The sequence below is a fragment of the Enhydra lutris genome, unplaced genomic scaffold (assembly GCF_002288905.1).
Source record: "Enhydra lutris kenyoni isolate GAN:26980312 unplaced genomic scaffold, ASM228890v2 scaffoldscaffold68, whole genome shotgun sequence".
Classification (NCBI taxonomy): Eukaryota; Metazoa; Chordata; class Mammalia; order Carnivora; family Mustelidae; genus Enhydra; species Enhydra lutris.
In genome coordinates, this window is record NW_019154152.1 from 11,554,310 (window position 1) to 11,569,424 (window position 15,115).

Below are 15,115 nucleotides of genomic sequence, written 5' to 3' on the forward strand. Positions count from 1 at the left end.
GCTGGCTGACTTCTCATCAGAACCAATGACACTCAAAAGAGAATCGAATGTGATCTCCAAAGTGCTTGGAGGAAAGACTTCCCAGCCTATACTTCAACAGCGGCAACAACACGCCTGCGTGGCTCAGTGGGTTGAAGCCTCTGCCTTTGGCTCACGTCATGATCCCAGGGTTCTGGGATTGAGCCCCGCATCGTATCCGGCTCTCTGCTCAGCGGGGAGCCTGCCTCCCTCGACTCTCTCTGCCTGCCTCTCTGCCTACTTGTGATCTCTGTCTGTCGAATAAATAAATAAAATCTTAAAAAAAAAAAAAAAGAATGAAGGAGAAACAGATATTTGCAAACTAGTCCAACCCAGAAGGATTCAGTAGCAGCAGACCTGCACAAAAGGAAACACTAAAAGAGTGTTTTTAGGTAGGAAGGAATGGCTCTGGATGGAAGCCTGAAGATACAGGTCCACAGTAGAATAGAGAAATAGATATTCATACAACAGAGTATTCAAAATATACACATACACAAGAACACCCCTGGGAACATTGCTCCTAACAGCCAACATATTAATATCCAAAAGGCTGTCAATATTCATACTTGGAGTACTATTCTTCAATCAAAGTTAGTAAAATAGACTCACACTCCCATCCAAGGCAGAGTAATAAAGGCTAGATTTACCCGCCTCCTTGAAATAACAACATCATGGACAAAATATATGAAATAAAGGTTTTCAAAGGGCCGGGTACCAGACAAGGAATGGGATAATAAGAGAAAGGAAAATTGTGGTAACCTCTACAATTGCCCAACTTATAGCCTTGAGAGAGTCTCCAGGTCACAGTGCAGTAGGGAAGGGGATCCTCAGGGAAGCCTGGAAATTTCCCTGAGTTGAGAGGATGGAGTTGGGAGTCTGAAGAGATCCAGTTGGCTAGCCTTTACAGGGCAGAGTACCAGAGATGAAAGAGCTGCACAGAGAGAGAATTCTGAAGATTTTCAGAGGGTCTCTCTGAAGCGTTCAGCTGAGTCGTGATCAGCGCATATGCCCCGGAGCCCTTACTTGCCTCTTTTGAGAGCTCTTTTGAGCTCTCTTGGCTCTTTTGAGCCCCTACGGCATACTCAACTCTTGAGTAGGGACGTGTAAAGCCTGAACCAAGGCAGATCTTTTCCTGCCCTCGAGAGGCTCCTGGTCTGTGGGAGGAAAGCAAGCACATGCACCTGACCGGCACACACAGCCTGGAGAGTCTGAGCTGAGAGCCAGATGAATGTTCAGAGGCAGATGTGGAGAGAAAAGGGCACCTACTGCTCTAACCAGCCTCCCTCTTTCATGACCCCAGCACTAGGCAGATGCAGGAGCACTGGGATGTGGGAGAAACAAACCCGCTCACCAGGGCCGGGTCTGCAGAGGGGCAAGGCTGATGTGAGGTCTGAAGTTAGTGACTCAGGGAAGCAAAGACTGCCCTCCCTGGAAGAGGGGCAAGAACCTCTGGCCAGGGAATGGCAGCCGGTACTCAGCTCTGCTCTGCCTCTGTATTTTGTATGATCTTGGAGGTCCCTGTCCTTCTGAGGCTTGATTCCCTCATCTGACCCTGGGGATGCTCTATAAGCAATTTTTGCTCTGAGGGAGGTTGCTGCCAGCTGAGCTTCTGGGCCTCAGTTTCCCTTGTCACTAAAGGGGACAGTAATTCCCACCCGTCTTTGGAAGAGTTTCCCAATTAAGAGGTTGTTCTTTTCCTTCAGCCACTGCCCAAAGGGGGTAAAGAAGCACCAGGACTTTGTGCAGACGTGAGAGGATGGGCAGTGGTGGACTTTCCAAGGCAACATGAGGCGAGACAAGTGCTTTCCTCCAACCCAGCTTCTCACTTTAATCTCTCCCCAACTCATCCAGAATTGTTAGTTCCCAGAATCCCATGTTCCTTGCCCAGTTCTGTGGTTTCTGCAGGGATGACTGAGGAATGGAGAATGGCTGCCCTCTTGCCAGGAAAGGCAACACCTCCCATTTTCACACCTGACCCCCCAGTCTTCAAACAGCATGTGTGCTCTGCTTCCTGTACAGACCCATGCTAGTTAGCCCTCAGAGAACAATGTGGCCATGGCGTCTGTGTGCAGACCGCATTCACACACAACTCCTTAGAAGCAGAGTGGCTTCCTTTCCAGCACACCCTCCTGTCTCCTGACGGCCTCCAGAGGGGCCTCATCATCTCAGTTTGTGGACAGGAAACTGAGACCCCAAGGAAGAATCCGAGGCTCATCCTTACCAGGAGAGAAAAGAAAGTCCTGTAGGGACTGGGTGTGTGGGGACAATTCTTGCTTTGCGTTTCAGGAGAGAGAACCCAGCAGTGCAAATTTCAGTCAGATAGAGGCCTCTCCTGACATTCTAAATCCTCCCCAAACAAGCCATGTGGCCTCCTCCTCCCCGCTCCTCTCATTCTCCTGTCAACCCACTTTCTCTTCTCTTCTCACACACCATCCAGAGTCTAGCTTGGACGCGTGGTTGCTCTGCAGCTGTGGAGCCCAGCTCCTGCTCAGAGCAGGCCTCTAACCCCTTCACCTCCCTGCTCGAGGCCCTTCCATGACACTACAGCTGAGGCTAAGAAAATAGCGTCTCCCTGCCATTCTCCTGCCCCTACCCTGTCCAGCCACCTCGTAGCATCTGTGGTTGGCTTGCACTCCCCACCTCCAGCACCCCCCTGCTCATCTCAAGGAGGCAGCCCTGGGGGGCTGAGCAATGAGAAAAGGCTGAGGCCCTGCGCACAGACCCTACACCTTCCCACCACCCAGCCTGCTGTCCTGGTGTATCTGCAGTGCCCTCACCTCCTGTCCCAATCCTCCCACCCAGACATCAAGACCCCTGAGCCCAGCTTCCTCCCAAGGATCCTGCACGTTCCAGCTAGCTCCTGTCCTGACTCTCTAGCTTCATCAGCACAGGACCAGGCCCCACAGTGCTGTTTCCTAGTTATTTTATGCCCAGAGGAGGGGTTCCACCCATACCGGATCTCAAGGCTGGTCCTGTCTCCCCAGGGATCCTTCCGTAGAAGTCCACTCAGCAGGCAGACATACCCCAGACACAGGGTCTCACTCGGGTAAGACAGCGGACCTCAGTCCTGTTCAAAGAGAAGCTTTGAACTTCAGGCCCTCAAGAAACATTTCCCATTTTCCCTATGGAGTCTGCACAGCGTACGCCGTGTAGACTGTAAAGTCAGCTCAAGAGTGTGCCAGTAGAATGAGCGTGTGAGTCTCTGTGTCTGTCTGCGACAGAAAGAGAGAGAGAGAGAACACGCATCTCTCTGTGAGTAAGTATGAGAGGAGAGTATGAGAGTGGATGGGAGTGAGGTTGGCCGCCACCCCCCCCCCCCCCCCCCCCCCCTTCTTGGACCTGAGGAGGTGAGGCAAGGGTTGAGTGCCATCTAGTGGCCAGGAGCTGCACTACAGACCACCCACACCTTCACCTCTTCCCGGTCTCACCCCTCCAGCCTCTGCAACACAGAAGCAAAACTGATCCCAGATCCTTCTCTTGGGTCCCAACCCCACTTGCTCACCACCCCTACCTTCCACCACAGTCCTGCAGAGACAGTGACTCTGACCTACTGACTCTGACCTACTGAATCTCCTTTCCCTATCCCAGAGAAAGAGCCATTGGAGGGGAAGTCAGGCAGGCGAAGCTCACATCTCAAGCTTGGCAGATTAGTTAACCTCCCTGAACCTCAAGCTGCTTGGCTGCAGAATGAGATAATGGTATCTACTCCCCAGAATCATAGTAAGGTTTTATGTAAAATGAAACCATTAAGTTGGGAGGGCTGAACAGCTACAGGAAGCCACGGAGCCCAGCCTAGTGTTCTCCGATCCGCCGAGAGCTGCCGGGTGAGAGCCTCTCAGAGACTCCTCCTCCCAGCCGGCTTCCCGTTTCTCCTGACGCCCCTCCCCCAGCCGCCCCAAACAGCTGCCCCGCCCATCTTCCCTCGAGCTCACTTCCTGCCGGGGGCGCCACACCCGGTGGTCTTAGCCGGTGAGAGAGGCCCTGAGCCGCCACCCGGAGTGGTTCATGGGGCCGCGTGGACCCACCTTCCAGGCCACCTCCCAGGCTTCCCTTGGCCCTCACCTCCACCCAATTGGTCACCAGGTTCTGCCAATCCTACAGGTCTTAAATTCCTTCCTCCCTCCCACGGCCAGCCCAGGGCACCGAGAATCAGCTCTAGAGGGATCCCTGCCTCATCTCCTTTTTCTGCTTCCCAGCAGGATCTTCCTAAAATGCAGGTCCAGGGGCACCTGGGTGGCTCAGTGGGTTAAAGCCTCTGCCTTCGGCTCAGGTCATGATCCCGGTGTCCTGGGATCAAGCCCCACATTGGCTCTCTGCTTGACCTGGAGCCTGCTTCCCTTCCTCTCTCTCTGCCTGTCTCTCTGCCTACTTGTGATCTCTGTCAAATAAATAAATAAAATCTTTTAAAAAATAAAAAAATTAAATGCATGTCCAAGTCACTCCTCTACTGCAAACTTTCCCTGGCTTCCCCACTGCCCCTGAGGTAAAACCAAACTTCCCAGCCTAGCATTCAAGGCCCTTCCTGATCTTCCCTTTGTCTCTTCATTCCTTGTGTGCCTTCATATGAGCAGTCCCTTCTACCAAAGCACCTGTCCCCTTGTGCCCACAGGAAAACAATACCTGCTCATCTTCCAGACCTCCCTGCCTTTCCTCCGGGTTGTGATCCTGCCCGGGGCCCCATGGTCAAGAGTCCCATAGGGCTGTCATGTCCTGTGACCATATCTCCCTGGGCAGGCTGTTAGACCTTCCAGAGTAGTGACAGGGACGGTTAGCTCTGGGCCTCAGCAAAGGCATGAAGAAATATTTGTGAGCTGTTCGCTCAACTGGGTGGCGAGGAAGGATCTGTCACAGCATGGGCCTCAAATGGGATTAGATGTCCTCAAGGGAGGGTTGAGCTGGGGACAGACAACAGATGCAGGGACGGGGAGCGAGATCCCTGCAGTGTGCCTACAGGCTGTGCTTGGTAGAAGAGGGACACACATTCAGGGTTGGGGGGAGGGGAGGGGAATCACAGGCAGAGAAGCACCTGTGCCAGCACACACTGATGCCGGGGTCAGCTGCACATTGTTAGAACAGACAGCCCCTATCAGCAGGGGGCCTGCTGGGCACTGACCTGCCCCTACCTGGGGGTCCACTGGTCAGCCTGGGTCCTGTGCTGAGAGAAGACAGGGACAGACTGGGAGAGCCCAAAGTGGGGGCTGGGCAGGGAAGGGAACTGGACCCAAGCTCCTAAGGGAAAGCTAGGTGCCTGCAAACCATCCAGCCCAGAAGAGCAGGTACCAAACCATAAGAAATAGGCTCTGTGGTCCCAAAGGCTGGCACCCGGAGCACCGCCAGTGGTCACAGGATGGCCCTAACCATCTCCTCCCAGCCCTCCTTTCCTCCCTGTCCTAGGAAAGGAAATCCCAGTGTTGAGCACTGAACGTATCAAGCTTTACTGATCTGGACGAGATGAACAGGAGAGGAAATGGGGAGGAAAGGGGGTGTAGGCAAGAGAGGGCAGGGTGTAGACATTTTACCCATCTGAGCCTGCTGCTGTTCCAGTCTGGGCTCTGCCTCTCTCCCTGCAGACGGAAACATGCTCACAACCAGAAAAGCAGGGAAGCAAATCCACAGACACAACTCGGGCTGTATTGGTGTAGAGTTAGACTCAGGGGCACTTTCTCGGCAGGACTAATGGGGACACAGTTGGGGAAGGCCCAGAGGGGTTTCAGAGGTCTAGGCTCTGGCTGGGTGGGCACTCATGACCAGTAGGTCAGCAGACAGAGAGTTTAGGACAAGCTCTAGGCAGCCTGCTTCAGCCTAGTTCTTTCTTCCCAGGCGGCCAGCTTCAGCCCAATTCTTTCTTTCCAGCTTACAGTCTCTGCCAGCCAGAATGTCCCTCATTGCTCCATGCCCAGGCCTCCTCATCCACCGTCTGCCTCATACCGTAAGCCCCATGGTCTGGTAGAGAACTGGTCCAGGGGGTACCCAAACAGGTCTGTGACTCTCCTAGAAGAGGAGCTACGCACGAGTGGTGGGGGCTCTGGTAGCCAAGGAGTTCTAAAGAGCTTTAGCTGGCCCCAATTCTGTCTCCCCCATCCCTGTGCACAGTATCTGGAAATAGCCCCATGGGACAGGGTTGGTAGAAAGAAATAGATTTATTTTCATGTACAAAGCGGTCAGCCCACGGGACCATATACAACAGTTGCACAGAATCCTAGAAAAACGCATCTCTCTAAAGGCAACTCAGAATAGGTAAGGCAGGTGGCCCCCCCTCCCCCACCCCACAACACATACAGAACAACACAGAGAAGGGAGAAGCCAGCAGCCGGGCTAACCCAAGAGGCCCGGCCCTATGGGGTTCTCCCAAGCCCCAGGGCACGGGTAGATATGGCCTTGAAGAAGATAGGAGCCCTGCTAGGGCTGAGGCAAGCCCTCTCTGGCTGCAGGGAGGGGGAAGGGACTTAGGCTAAGAGGGGGGACACTCAGGGGGCCCCTGAGGGACTCAGGGTCGGCTCTCTGCCCTAGGGTTGCAGGGACATTCCACGGCTTCTCCTGGGACTCCACAGAGCCAAGGGGACTTTGATCTAAAAGGGGTCTTAGAAAATGGATTGTCTCACTCTCCTGTCTCACCCACACAAGGGAAGTCACTTGCCCAGGGTCACACAGTCAGGAGGAAGCATTATTGACTCAACTGGCACCTGTCTTCCAGCCCCAGGCACCTTCCTGCCCATCATTCCCATCCTGCTTTCTTCCTGAGCCACCTCTGCCCAGAGCCCTGAGCTGGCCCTCTGGCAGCTTCTGTGTGGGGCCCGGGCAGCTCCCCAGTTCCCAATGCTCACCACAATTATAGTGGCGATCCTTAGGGTCACCTTCAGCCTCGTGGCTATTTCTAGCCATCCAGCAGAATTAATGACCGTTTCTAAGACCCACTCCCTGCTCACTGAGATGTCCCACTTCCTAGTTGCAGGAGAACCCTGAAAGAGGGAAGAGGGCCAGATCAGGTGATGCAGGAATGGGGCCCAGGAGAAACCATCCAGGCTGCCTCAGAAGGACTTGCCAAGATGTGGTCAGGGCCGCAGAGCGGGTCCCGCTGCTTCTCAGTACCCTCTGTGCTCTCAGAGGGCAAATGCAAAGTCTTGGTGAGGTTCCAGCCTTGGTGAGGCTGGAAGTCTTGCTTCCATTATACAGACAAGAAAGCTGAGGCCCAGGAAGGTCGTGCTTGCCCAGGGTCGCACGGTTAAGTCCTGGATTAGAACCTAGGACCTGTGGCTCTGGTCCCAGGAAACGGGGGCCAAGCCAGTGCAGGGCTGTTAAGAGGAGGCCTGGGCAAGGAAGGGTCCCGGGGCAGGGCTCATTCAGCATCAAGGCTGCAGCAGCCGTTGACGGGGGCCCTGGTGCCATCCAGCTCAGGCACCTCATACTCCTCGTCCAGGAAGTCCAGCGAGTTGTTGCTTGGGAGGCCGCGGATGGTGAACTTGTGAGACACCTTGGTCCAGTGCTCACGGTTAGAGGCCACGCGCTCGTACAGCTCTGCCGCCTTGGGGAACAGGTCCTGCAGCAGCCTGGGGGTGCAAGGGCGCAGGGGCAGGGCAGAAGTCAGACTGTGAGTAGCAAGGGCAATGCGGGCTATGCCGCAGGTGGAACTTGCACCTGAGTGTGAGGCCTGGGACGGGACGCTCAAGGAGAGCATGAAGTGAAGGCCTCATGTAAGGCCCAGAAAAGGATGGCTGGGCCCAGAGGCCGCCCGGTGCATCAGCTGGAGCTCGGAAGCCCAGTCCCTGGGTCTGCCAGAGCCAGCCCCATCCCCTAGGCAGCCGCCCCGCCCCCCCATTGCCCCCGAACTCTCTCACTTGTAGATGGGCATTGCGATGTGCTCCATGAAGCTGATCTGCAGCTCAGGGATATAGGCCTTCTCCCGGTCCATCATCTCCATCGGCCTGTTGCCCATGGCCTTCTCCTGTAGGCAGCAAGTTGTCAGGCCTGGCCCCTTCTCCCTCAGTCAGGCACCAGGAAGAAACACCCAGCCCTTCCTAGTCCCAGGCCTGGGACCCTCCCCGCAACATGGACACCCAGGGTTATGCCCCACATACCAAGTCTCCCTGGGAGAAGAACTCTTTGTAGATCAGCTCCTGAAAGGCCAACACTCTCGTCACACTCTGTGCATGGGCTCTGTCTATGTGAGCTCCTCTATAGCTCATTCCCAAGATGGCAGACTGAGGCAGCCCTCAGCCCCACCTCACGCCCAGTTTGGCAGGGGGACAGCCCCAGATGGGATCAAGTGGCTGCATTCCGGCCCCCCTTGCACCAGCCACTGACTTGCTGTGTGACACCCAGTGAGTCCATGCCCCTCTCTGAATCTCCCCATCTGTCGCCCTGAACGGGTCTAGGTTTCTGTCTCCCCAAAACTGAGCCAGACTGAGCTTGGCCCAGAGAGGGTGTCTGGGCCACAGGAGTCACACAGAACTAGGCAGGCAGCTTCTCAGGGAGGGGCAGCACTTACAGCAATCTTCCTGGTCGTCTTCCAGCCCTTGGTCTGGTCAGAGAGGTCACAGGAGGTCATAAGGAGGCAGAGGAGGAGGCTGTGGTGCTGCTTGTTGGTCCGGTCATAACCTACTGTTGGGGAGAGGATGGGGTCAAGGACCCAGGCCCCTCTGTCTGAGGGCAAGACCCCAGGGCCCCACCCTCCATGCATGGCTCAGGAAATCCAGCACCCTGGATGGGAGCCAAAGGGCTGGGTGCTGGATCTGCCTGGGTCTGGTGCCTCGATGCTGGGCAGGGGGGCAGGGGGTGTCTAAACTCCTGGAGCTGCTCTGCAGGCACATCACCCTCTTGGTGGTCCTTCCCCAACCCCAAGGCCTGGGGTTAACAGCAGGCACCTTCAGCCATCTTCTGGAGGTCTTTGAAGATGCGAAGGTGATGGGCCAGGTCGGTGGCCAAGATGATGTCCCGCATCAGGTCCAGCATACGCTGATAGTCCTGGGCCGGGGTGGGGGGAATGTCAAGGCCTCCTGCCAGACACCCCCACCCACTCCCTCGGCTCCTTCCCCTGACCCCATTACCTTCCGGGAGAAGTGGTCGAAGATGTTGCAACCATGGGTGTTGAGGATGGCGATGGCTTGAGCGAAGTGGTGTCTCTGGGGAGCAGGGAGAGGAAAGATGGGGCCCCAGTGGGGACTGGGGGCACTGTTTACCGCTGACCCCAAGAGAGGTAGCAGGCCCAGTACAGCTCCAGCCTCCCAAGGTGAGCACAGCAGGCAGACGCAGGGAGTCTGGGGACCTGGTTCCCATTTTGGGCTCTGTTGCAGGCCTCTGTGTGACCCTGGGCAAGTCCCTGCAGGCCCTGAGCCTCAGGTCCCTCAGCTGTCACAAGGAGGGACACAACCAGGCAAACTCCGAGAGCCTCTCAAACTGGAGTGATTCTTAAATGATCCCCCAGAGTCCTAGACACTAATTCATGCAGCGAACATTTGTTTGCTGACAAAGAAAGGCAGTGATGAGGAGAGGGCAAGGCCCCTGTCTCTAGATGCTGACGGGCTGTCACTCGGAGGAGCAGCAGGCTTAGCCCAGGGCACAGCGGGCAAAAGCAGGGCTGCCAGACGGCCTCCTGGGAGGGAGTGAGCCCCTTGTCTCCCAGGGGCATGCAAGCAGGGGCAGTCTCCAGAGGGGTGTTGTGGGGTGGGGGGGCAGTGTGGGGCAAGGTGACCTTGAAAATTTGACTTCTACTGTGTGCCAAGCCCTGTGCCAAGGGCAGAGAATTCAGAGACGTCTCAGATTTTGTCCCTGCCCCAAGGAGCTTCCATCTGGGGGGTGGACAGACCCAATTCAAACAACCTAAGGCAAAACTGGGAGTGACAGGCGCAGAGCCATCCTAGGCCTGGTGGGGAGCGGGATGCACAGGGCATTCCCAGACACACAAAGAGAAACATGCTAAATACAAGTCTTCCCTGTGCAAACCTGGGCTCGGGCAGAATCCGAAGGCTGACTCACACCCCCATCCACACCGGCACCTCTCCACACCCATCCAGCCAAAGGAACCAGACATGCCCTGGGCGCGGGGGTGGTGACAGTCCGCAGGGCCTGTCTGGAGAGCAGGACTTGGGAATAGGAGCAGCTGGGTCACAGTCTAACTACATAAGTCACCAGCCTTAAGAGGATCATGGGTACAGGGATATTAGGTAGAACGGTGGTACCTCCATGACAGAGCCCTCGGAACTGTAGAGCGCAGCCAGCACAGATTTCTGGAAGAACCCCGGAAATCTCCATCACTCTTCACATCCAGATGTAAGTGCCTGCCACATTAGGCTAGGCATTGCCCTGTCCTCCCCGCCCCTTACGACTCTCCTATCTTAGAGCCCTTGCAAAGCCTCAAGGAGCCTCCTCCCAGCTCTAAACCAGCTCCTGGTCTCAGCAGCTCCCACCTCCCCTCAGGATGCAGGGCTGAGACTCCCAGACACCCCCAGGAGGGTGCCCCCATGGGGAGGGCAGAGTCTCACCGAGGCCACCTGGAAGGAGTTGTTTGTGCCTCTGTGGTCCAGGTCATGACACATGCAGGAAATAAACAAGGCGAAGATCTCGATGTCCCTGGTTGGGAGGCAGCAGGGAGAGGGAGATCAGCCCCCTCCCACACAGCCAGAGGAAGAATGGCTGCATGAGTTGTCTGGGAGCCACCAGACAGGAGCCTGGGACGCCTGGGTCCCCTTCCTGGAAAGCAGCCCTGATTTGGAGTTTCATAGGCTCATTGTTCCAGGTGTATGTGACTCTGAGCAAGTCCCACCTGGAAAACAGGACTATGCAACCTTTGTCACGACACCCTTAGGAGGATCCCAGGAGGTGGTGCATGTTGGGGGCCTGCTACAATGGGAAGGGGATTCTAGCGGCAGCCAGACATTGGTGCGGAGGAGAGGTTGACGCAGCCACTCACTCGAGGTAGTTGGAGAGCTCCAGATTCTTGTAGAGCAGGTAGCAGAAGTGGGAGACAGAAAAGGCGTGCATCCAGTTGTGGTAGGGGGGATCCCGGTAGCCCTTCTTCACCATCAGACAGAACCTGGGGGGAGGAGAGAGAGCAGCAGAGGGGCCTCAGGCTCTCCTCCTCCAGGAAGCCCTTCAGGGTCTGCCTTGCCCCATTCCTTTCCTTTACTCATGGTCCCAGGGGCTGGGAATTGCCCCCCTCCGACACACGGGGCCACTCCCAGTCATCCTCAGAGACCCCTTCCCAGAGTGCTGGGGCAATGGATATGAGAGTAGAGGACAGAGTGGGGCAAAGCCCGGGGCTCCCCGCCTGTGGAGGGGAAAGCTGGGGTGCGCACCGGGCCAGAGTCGGGCAGTCGATTTTGTAGTTGTTGATGAAATTCATGTCCTGCAGCATGCTTAGAATGGCCTGGAGAGAGTAAAAGGGGGGGACCAGAAGGACTGTGAGTTTTGAAATGACTCCCCTGCCTTGGGCCTTCTTGAAGCCTACAGAACTTTGGAATCTCAGAGCTTTAGATCTAAACCAGAGAACCATTAAAACAACAACAACAACAACAAAAACCCCCGAAAACCAAAAATCAAAAACCCAGAGAACCATGAAATGGTAGAGCCAAGCATTCTCAGAGCCATGAGCTTTCAGAAATGGGATCTAAGAATTCTTGTAACCAAGTTCACACAAAATCTTAGAAAACCAGGGAGGGCCTGCTAACCCTGAGACCACACGCCCTGGACATTGATGGTTCTGGAGCAGCCTTAGGCGGTCATCCAGTCCAGCCCCTGAGCCCTGGGAAGGCCCCGTGGTCCATGCTGGCAGACCACATGCCCACTCCATCTCCAAGGGAGGCTCTCTAGTCTTTGGTGATGACTGTCTTGCCAGGAAGCTCCTGTCCACGTCTAACTTAAATCTCTGGCTGACATCCTCCACCTCTTAACAGTCATATGGGGAAGGGCCAGCTCACCATGGAAGTGTCATCCTCGGGCAGAGAGCGAGGGGTGTAGGTGAAATTGGCAAAGTTGGAGTCAATGGCAGCCACAGGCTGGATTCCATCATGGAGGAGTTTGGTGTATTCATCATCAGAGACCTAGAGGGGACCAACCAGGGTGTTAGAGGATGGCCTCCACCTCCACCCAGTGTCCTCATCCTCAAAATCCCATAGTGGGGGGGACCCCCCACCCAAAATGCACCCTCACTGGGCAAGAGATCCCCGTTGTCCAGCCCACCCACTGTGCCTCCTTGCCCGTGAGAACCCCCATCTGTAACAGCCTATCCTCAGCAAAGACAGGGAACACCCCTTCACGATACCCCCCAAATAACGCCAGCCTTTCACAGACACTAACTTGAGGGTTCCTTCCTTCAGGGGGAATGTCCCAGAGTCTAACCTCAGTCCTTCCAACCACAGCTTTGACCCTACCCACAAAGTCTGGGACCCTTTGATTTGGACATAGGTGAGAGGAAAATGACCACCACACACTTTGAACTAAAGCCTGGGACCGTTTTTCTGAAACTGAGTCCGGGAATGAGATAGGCTATCAGCAGACTGTGGGGGACTGTAGGACCACAGTACCTAGGGGAGCTGGCAGAGGGCCCTGAGTGAGCTTCCTAGCCTTCAGTGATTTTTAAGGTGGGAGTTCTCCCCAGATGTGGGGAACATCAGGCTGAACCAAGTTGCTCCCTGGGCTGGGTCCTGCTGCCAGCCTTGGGGCTAAACCATAACCTGCTTGAAAGAAGATGCCGTGAAGGAAAGCAGGAGAACAGGAGGCTTGCCATTGCTCTGGGTCTATTCTTATCTTTAAGAGAGGGCAATCAGAAAACCCAGGCTGGTCCTGGGCCCCTGAGGAACTGGGAGGCAGGGAAGAAACAGGTGGGTTGCAGGAAACCCTGGGATCCTGAGAAGAAGGACAGAGACTCCGTGTAGGCCTCACCTTCATGTGGTACATCATCATCTCGTTGGCTAGGTGGCTGCGATACTGGGCCTCATTCACTTTCTTGTATAGGAGGGACTGGGGGAGAGAAGGAAAGATGGGGCTCAAGCAGAGTGGCTATGAAATCTTAGAATGCCCAGGACAGGGACAAAGGGGTCAGACAGAACCCCCTTCCTGTCCCATGCTGACCCTAGTCCAAGCCTTCAAGCTCCAGCCCAGAGTAGGGAGCACCCTCCGACTCGCCCCCGCCCCCCCCCCCCCCCCCCCCCCCCCCCCGCAAACCTCCCTCCCCTTGCTCCTCCTCCCCAGGTCTTCTTGGCATTTGATCTGGCACTTTGCACCCCCTCCTGAGCCTGCCCCAGTCTTCAGTCACGGAGTCTGAGTCCCAAAGCAGAGAAAGAGAAGCAAGGAAGTGGGAGAGCCTCAGGAACCTAGTGGTTGGCTTCCCTGAGCCAGAACTGCCAATTCTGGACAATGAGACCCAACTTTCCCAAAAAGAAGCTAACCAGGGGCTTGGGTTGAGGTTGCTTTGGGAAGGGATGGGCAATAATGACAACTGGAGTCTTCCCTGATCCTAGAAGGCTAACAGGACAAGATAGTATATAGTAATAGTATACTGATTTTCAGATGGGAAACAGGCCAGAGGTGACCAGCAGGCACTGTAGGCTGTACAGTGACCCAGAGCAGAACTCCGAGTCACAGACCCGTGCTCTGGACAAAGTCAATGAGGAGAGGATAACAGAAGGTCCTCCACTGGCTCTAGGCCCTGTCCCCACTCACATGGGCTATGCTGATGCCACAGTAGATGGAGAAAGCTGTCGCCAAGTCCTCATCGAACTTGCTGAACCATGGTCCGTTAATCTTGTTCACCAGCTCGGCCACACCGATGACCTCTGGGGACCAGAGAGGGGCTAGCACCAGCCGGTGGGTGTGTCCGGTGGCGTCTGCCTTCCCAGGGTGTCCTCAAGGGACTTCCGGGCCTGGGTAACTGCAAGGCCTTTCTGCTGTAGGGCTCTAGGAAGGTGGGGAAGGGTCGCCAACCCTCCGCTCGGCTCCGCCCCATCCTGCTCAGGCCCCGCCCCGCCCCGCTTCCAGGAGCCGCGCGGAGCTCGCACCCTGGTTCTCGTTCTTGATGGGGAAGCAGAGGATGTTGCGCGTGCGGAAGCCCGTGCTGTCGTCCACGCCGCGGTAGAAAAGCGGGTGCGCGTACGCGTCTGGGATGTTCAGGATCTGGCCGGTGGTTGCCACGTGGCCCGCAATGCCCTGGTCAGCCGGGATGCGGATCTCGTAGGTCTGCCGGGGCGGTAACCGAGTAGGGAGGAAGTCAGCGGCCCGCCAGGGAGCCGACCGTGGACTGTCCCTTCTGCTCCCTCGCCGCCCTGCGGACTCCTGGCTCCCAGAACTACGGCCACACCCGCCCTCCGCGCGGCCGCGCCTCACCTCGTCATCCACCACACCCCCGTCGAACACCTTGGCCACCAGCTCATTCTGGTCCAGCAGGAACACGGAGCAGCTGTGGGGAGATAGCCTCAGTCCACAGCGCCCTGACACCCCTCTCTGACCACCCCCCACCCCCCCCCCCACCCCCCCACCTCTCCCCGCCTTAGGCCAAAGCCCAGATTTCTGAAGCCTGGAAGGAGTGCTCCGTTACGAGACCCTCTGGAGGGTTGGCTGACTCCAGACATAAATGCATCCCAATGATTTTTTTTTCCTCCTTGTAGCGGCTACTGTGTGCCAGGCACTGTGTTAGGAGCTGGGGATCCGTGGGCAGCAAAGGGACCCCCCCCCCTCCACTGTCATTGGACGTTACTAGTAACGGACACAAGCATGAAATAAAGGATCATACAAAACATGGCAGGGTCCCACAAGGAGGCAGTTGGGGGGAGGGGAGAGGGAAAAGGAAAAAGGGGATGAGGCCTGAGGACTGGGGCCTCTGCTTCCCCACCCTGAGGTAGATTCGCTTACATCTCAGCATTGCTGAGGTTTCTGGCCTCTGTGATGATCTCCTGGAGCAGGACAGAGACATCATCTGTGGGTGGGAGAAGCGTGGACGGCAGTGATGAGACCAGGCTAGAGTGCCAAGAACAAGCCTTCTCACCTTTCCTCCCCAAAACGCCTACCCCCACTCCCACCCCACAGCTGGGCATGGAGGAGGACAGTTCACTCACCCAGGTGAGTGAATAGGTTCTTTGCTACTTGGAGAAGAGCCTGGAATGGAGAG

At 56.1% G+C, this 15,115-nt stretch overlaps 1 protein-coding gene across 2 annotated transcripts in view; it reads right to left on the reverse strand.

The window, feature by feature from the left end:
* Nucleotides 1-6,141: 6,141 nt before the first annotated feature.
* The window catches only part of LOC111159411 (phosphodiesterase 2A), a 93,694-nt gene continuing 84,720 nt past the window's right edge, over nt 6,142-15,115 (reverse strand). For both annotated transcript variants that reach the window (XM_022521850.1, XM_022521851.1), the window contains exons 15-31: nt 15,063-15,102; nt 14,860-14,923; nt 14,335-14,407; nt 14,010-14,187; nt 13,675-13,787; nt 12,895-12,972; nt 11,931-12,053; nt 11,310-11,380; nt 10,925-11,047; nt 10,497-10,584; nt 10,194-10,241; nt 9,063-9,137; nt 8,880-8,979; nt 8,504-8,616; nt 8,094-8,132; nt 7,854-7,960; nt 6,142-7,565 (exon numbers count right to left, since the gene is read on the reverse strand). In XM_022521850.1, the coding sequence (XP_022377558.1) occupies nt 7,355-7,565; nt 7,854-7,960; nt 8,094-8,132; nt 8,504-8,616; nt 8,880-8,979; nt 9,063-9,137; nt 10,194-10,241; nt 10,497-10,584; nt 10,925-11,047; nt 11,310-11,380; nt 11,931-12,053; nt 12,895-12,972; nt 13,675-13,787; nt 14,010-14,187; nt 14,335-14,407; nt 14,860-14,923; nt 15,063-15,102 (1,644 nt within the window). In that variant the 3' untranslated portion in view covers nt 6,142-7,354. The remainder of the gene's footprint in view (nt 7,566-7,853; nt 7,961-8,093; nt 8,133-8,503; nt 8,617-8,879; nt 8,980-9,062; nt 9,138-10,193; nt 10,242-10,496; nt 10,585-10,924; nt 11,048-11,309; nt 11,381-11,930; nt 12,054-12,894; nt 12,973-13,674; nt 13,788-14,009; nt 14,188-14,334; nt 14,408-14,859; nt 14,924-15,062; nt 15,103-15,115) is intronic.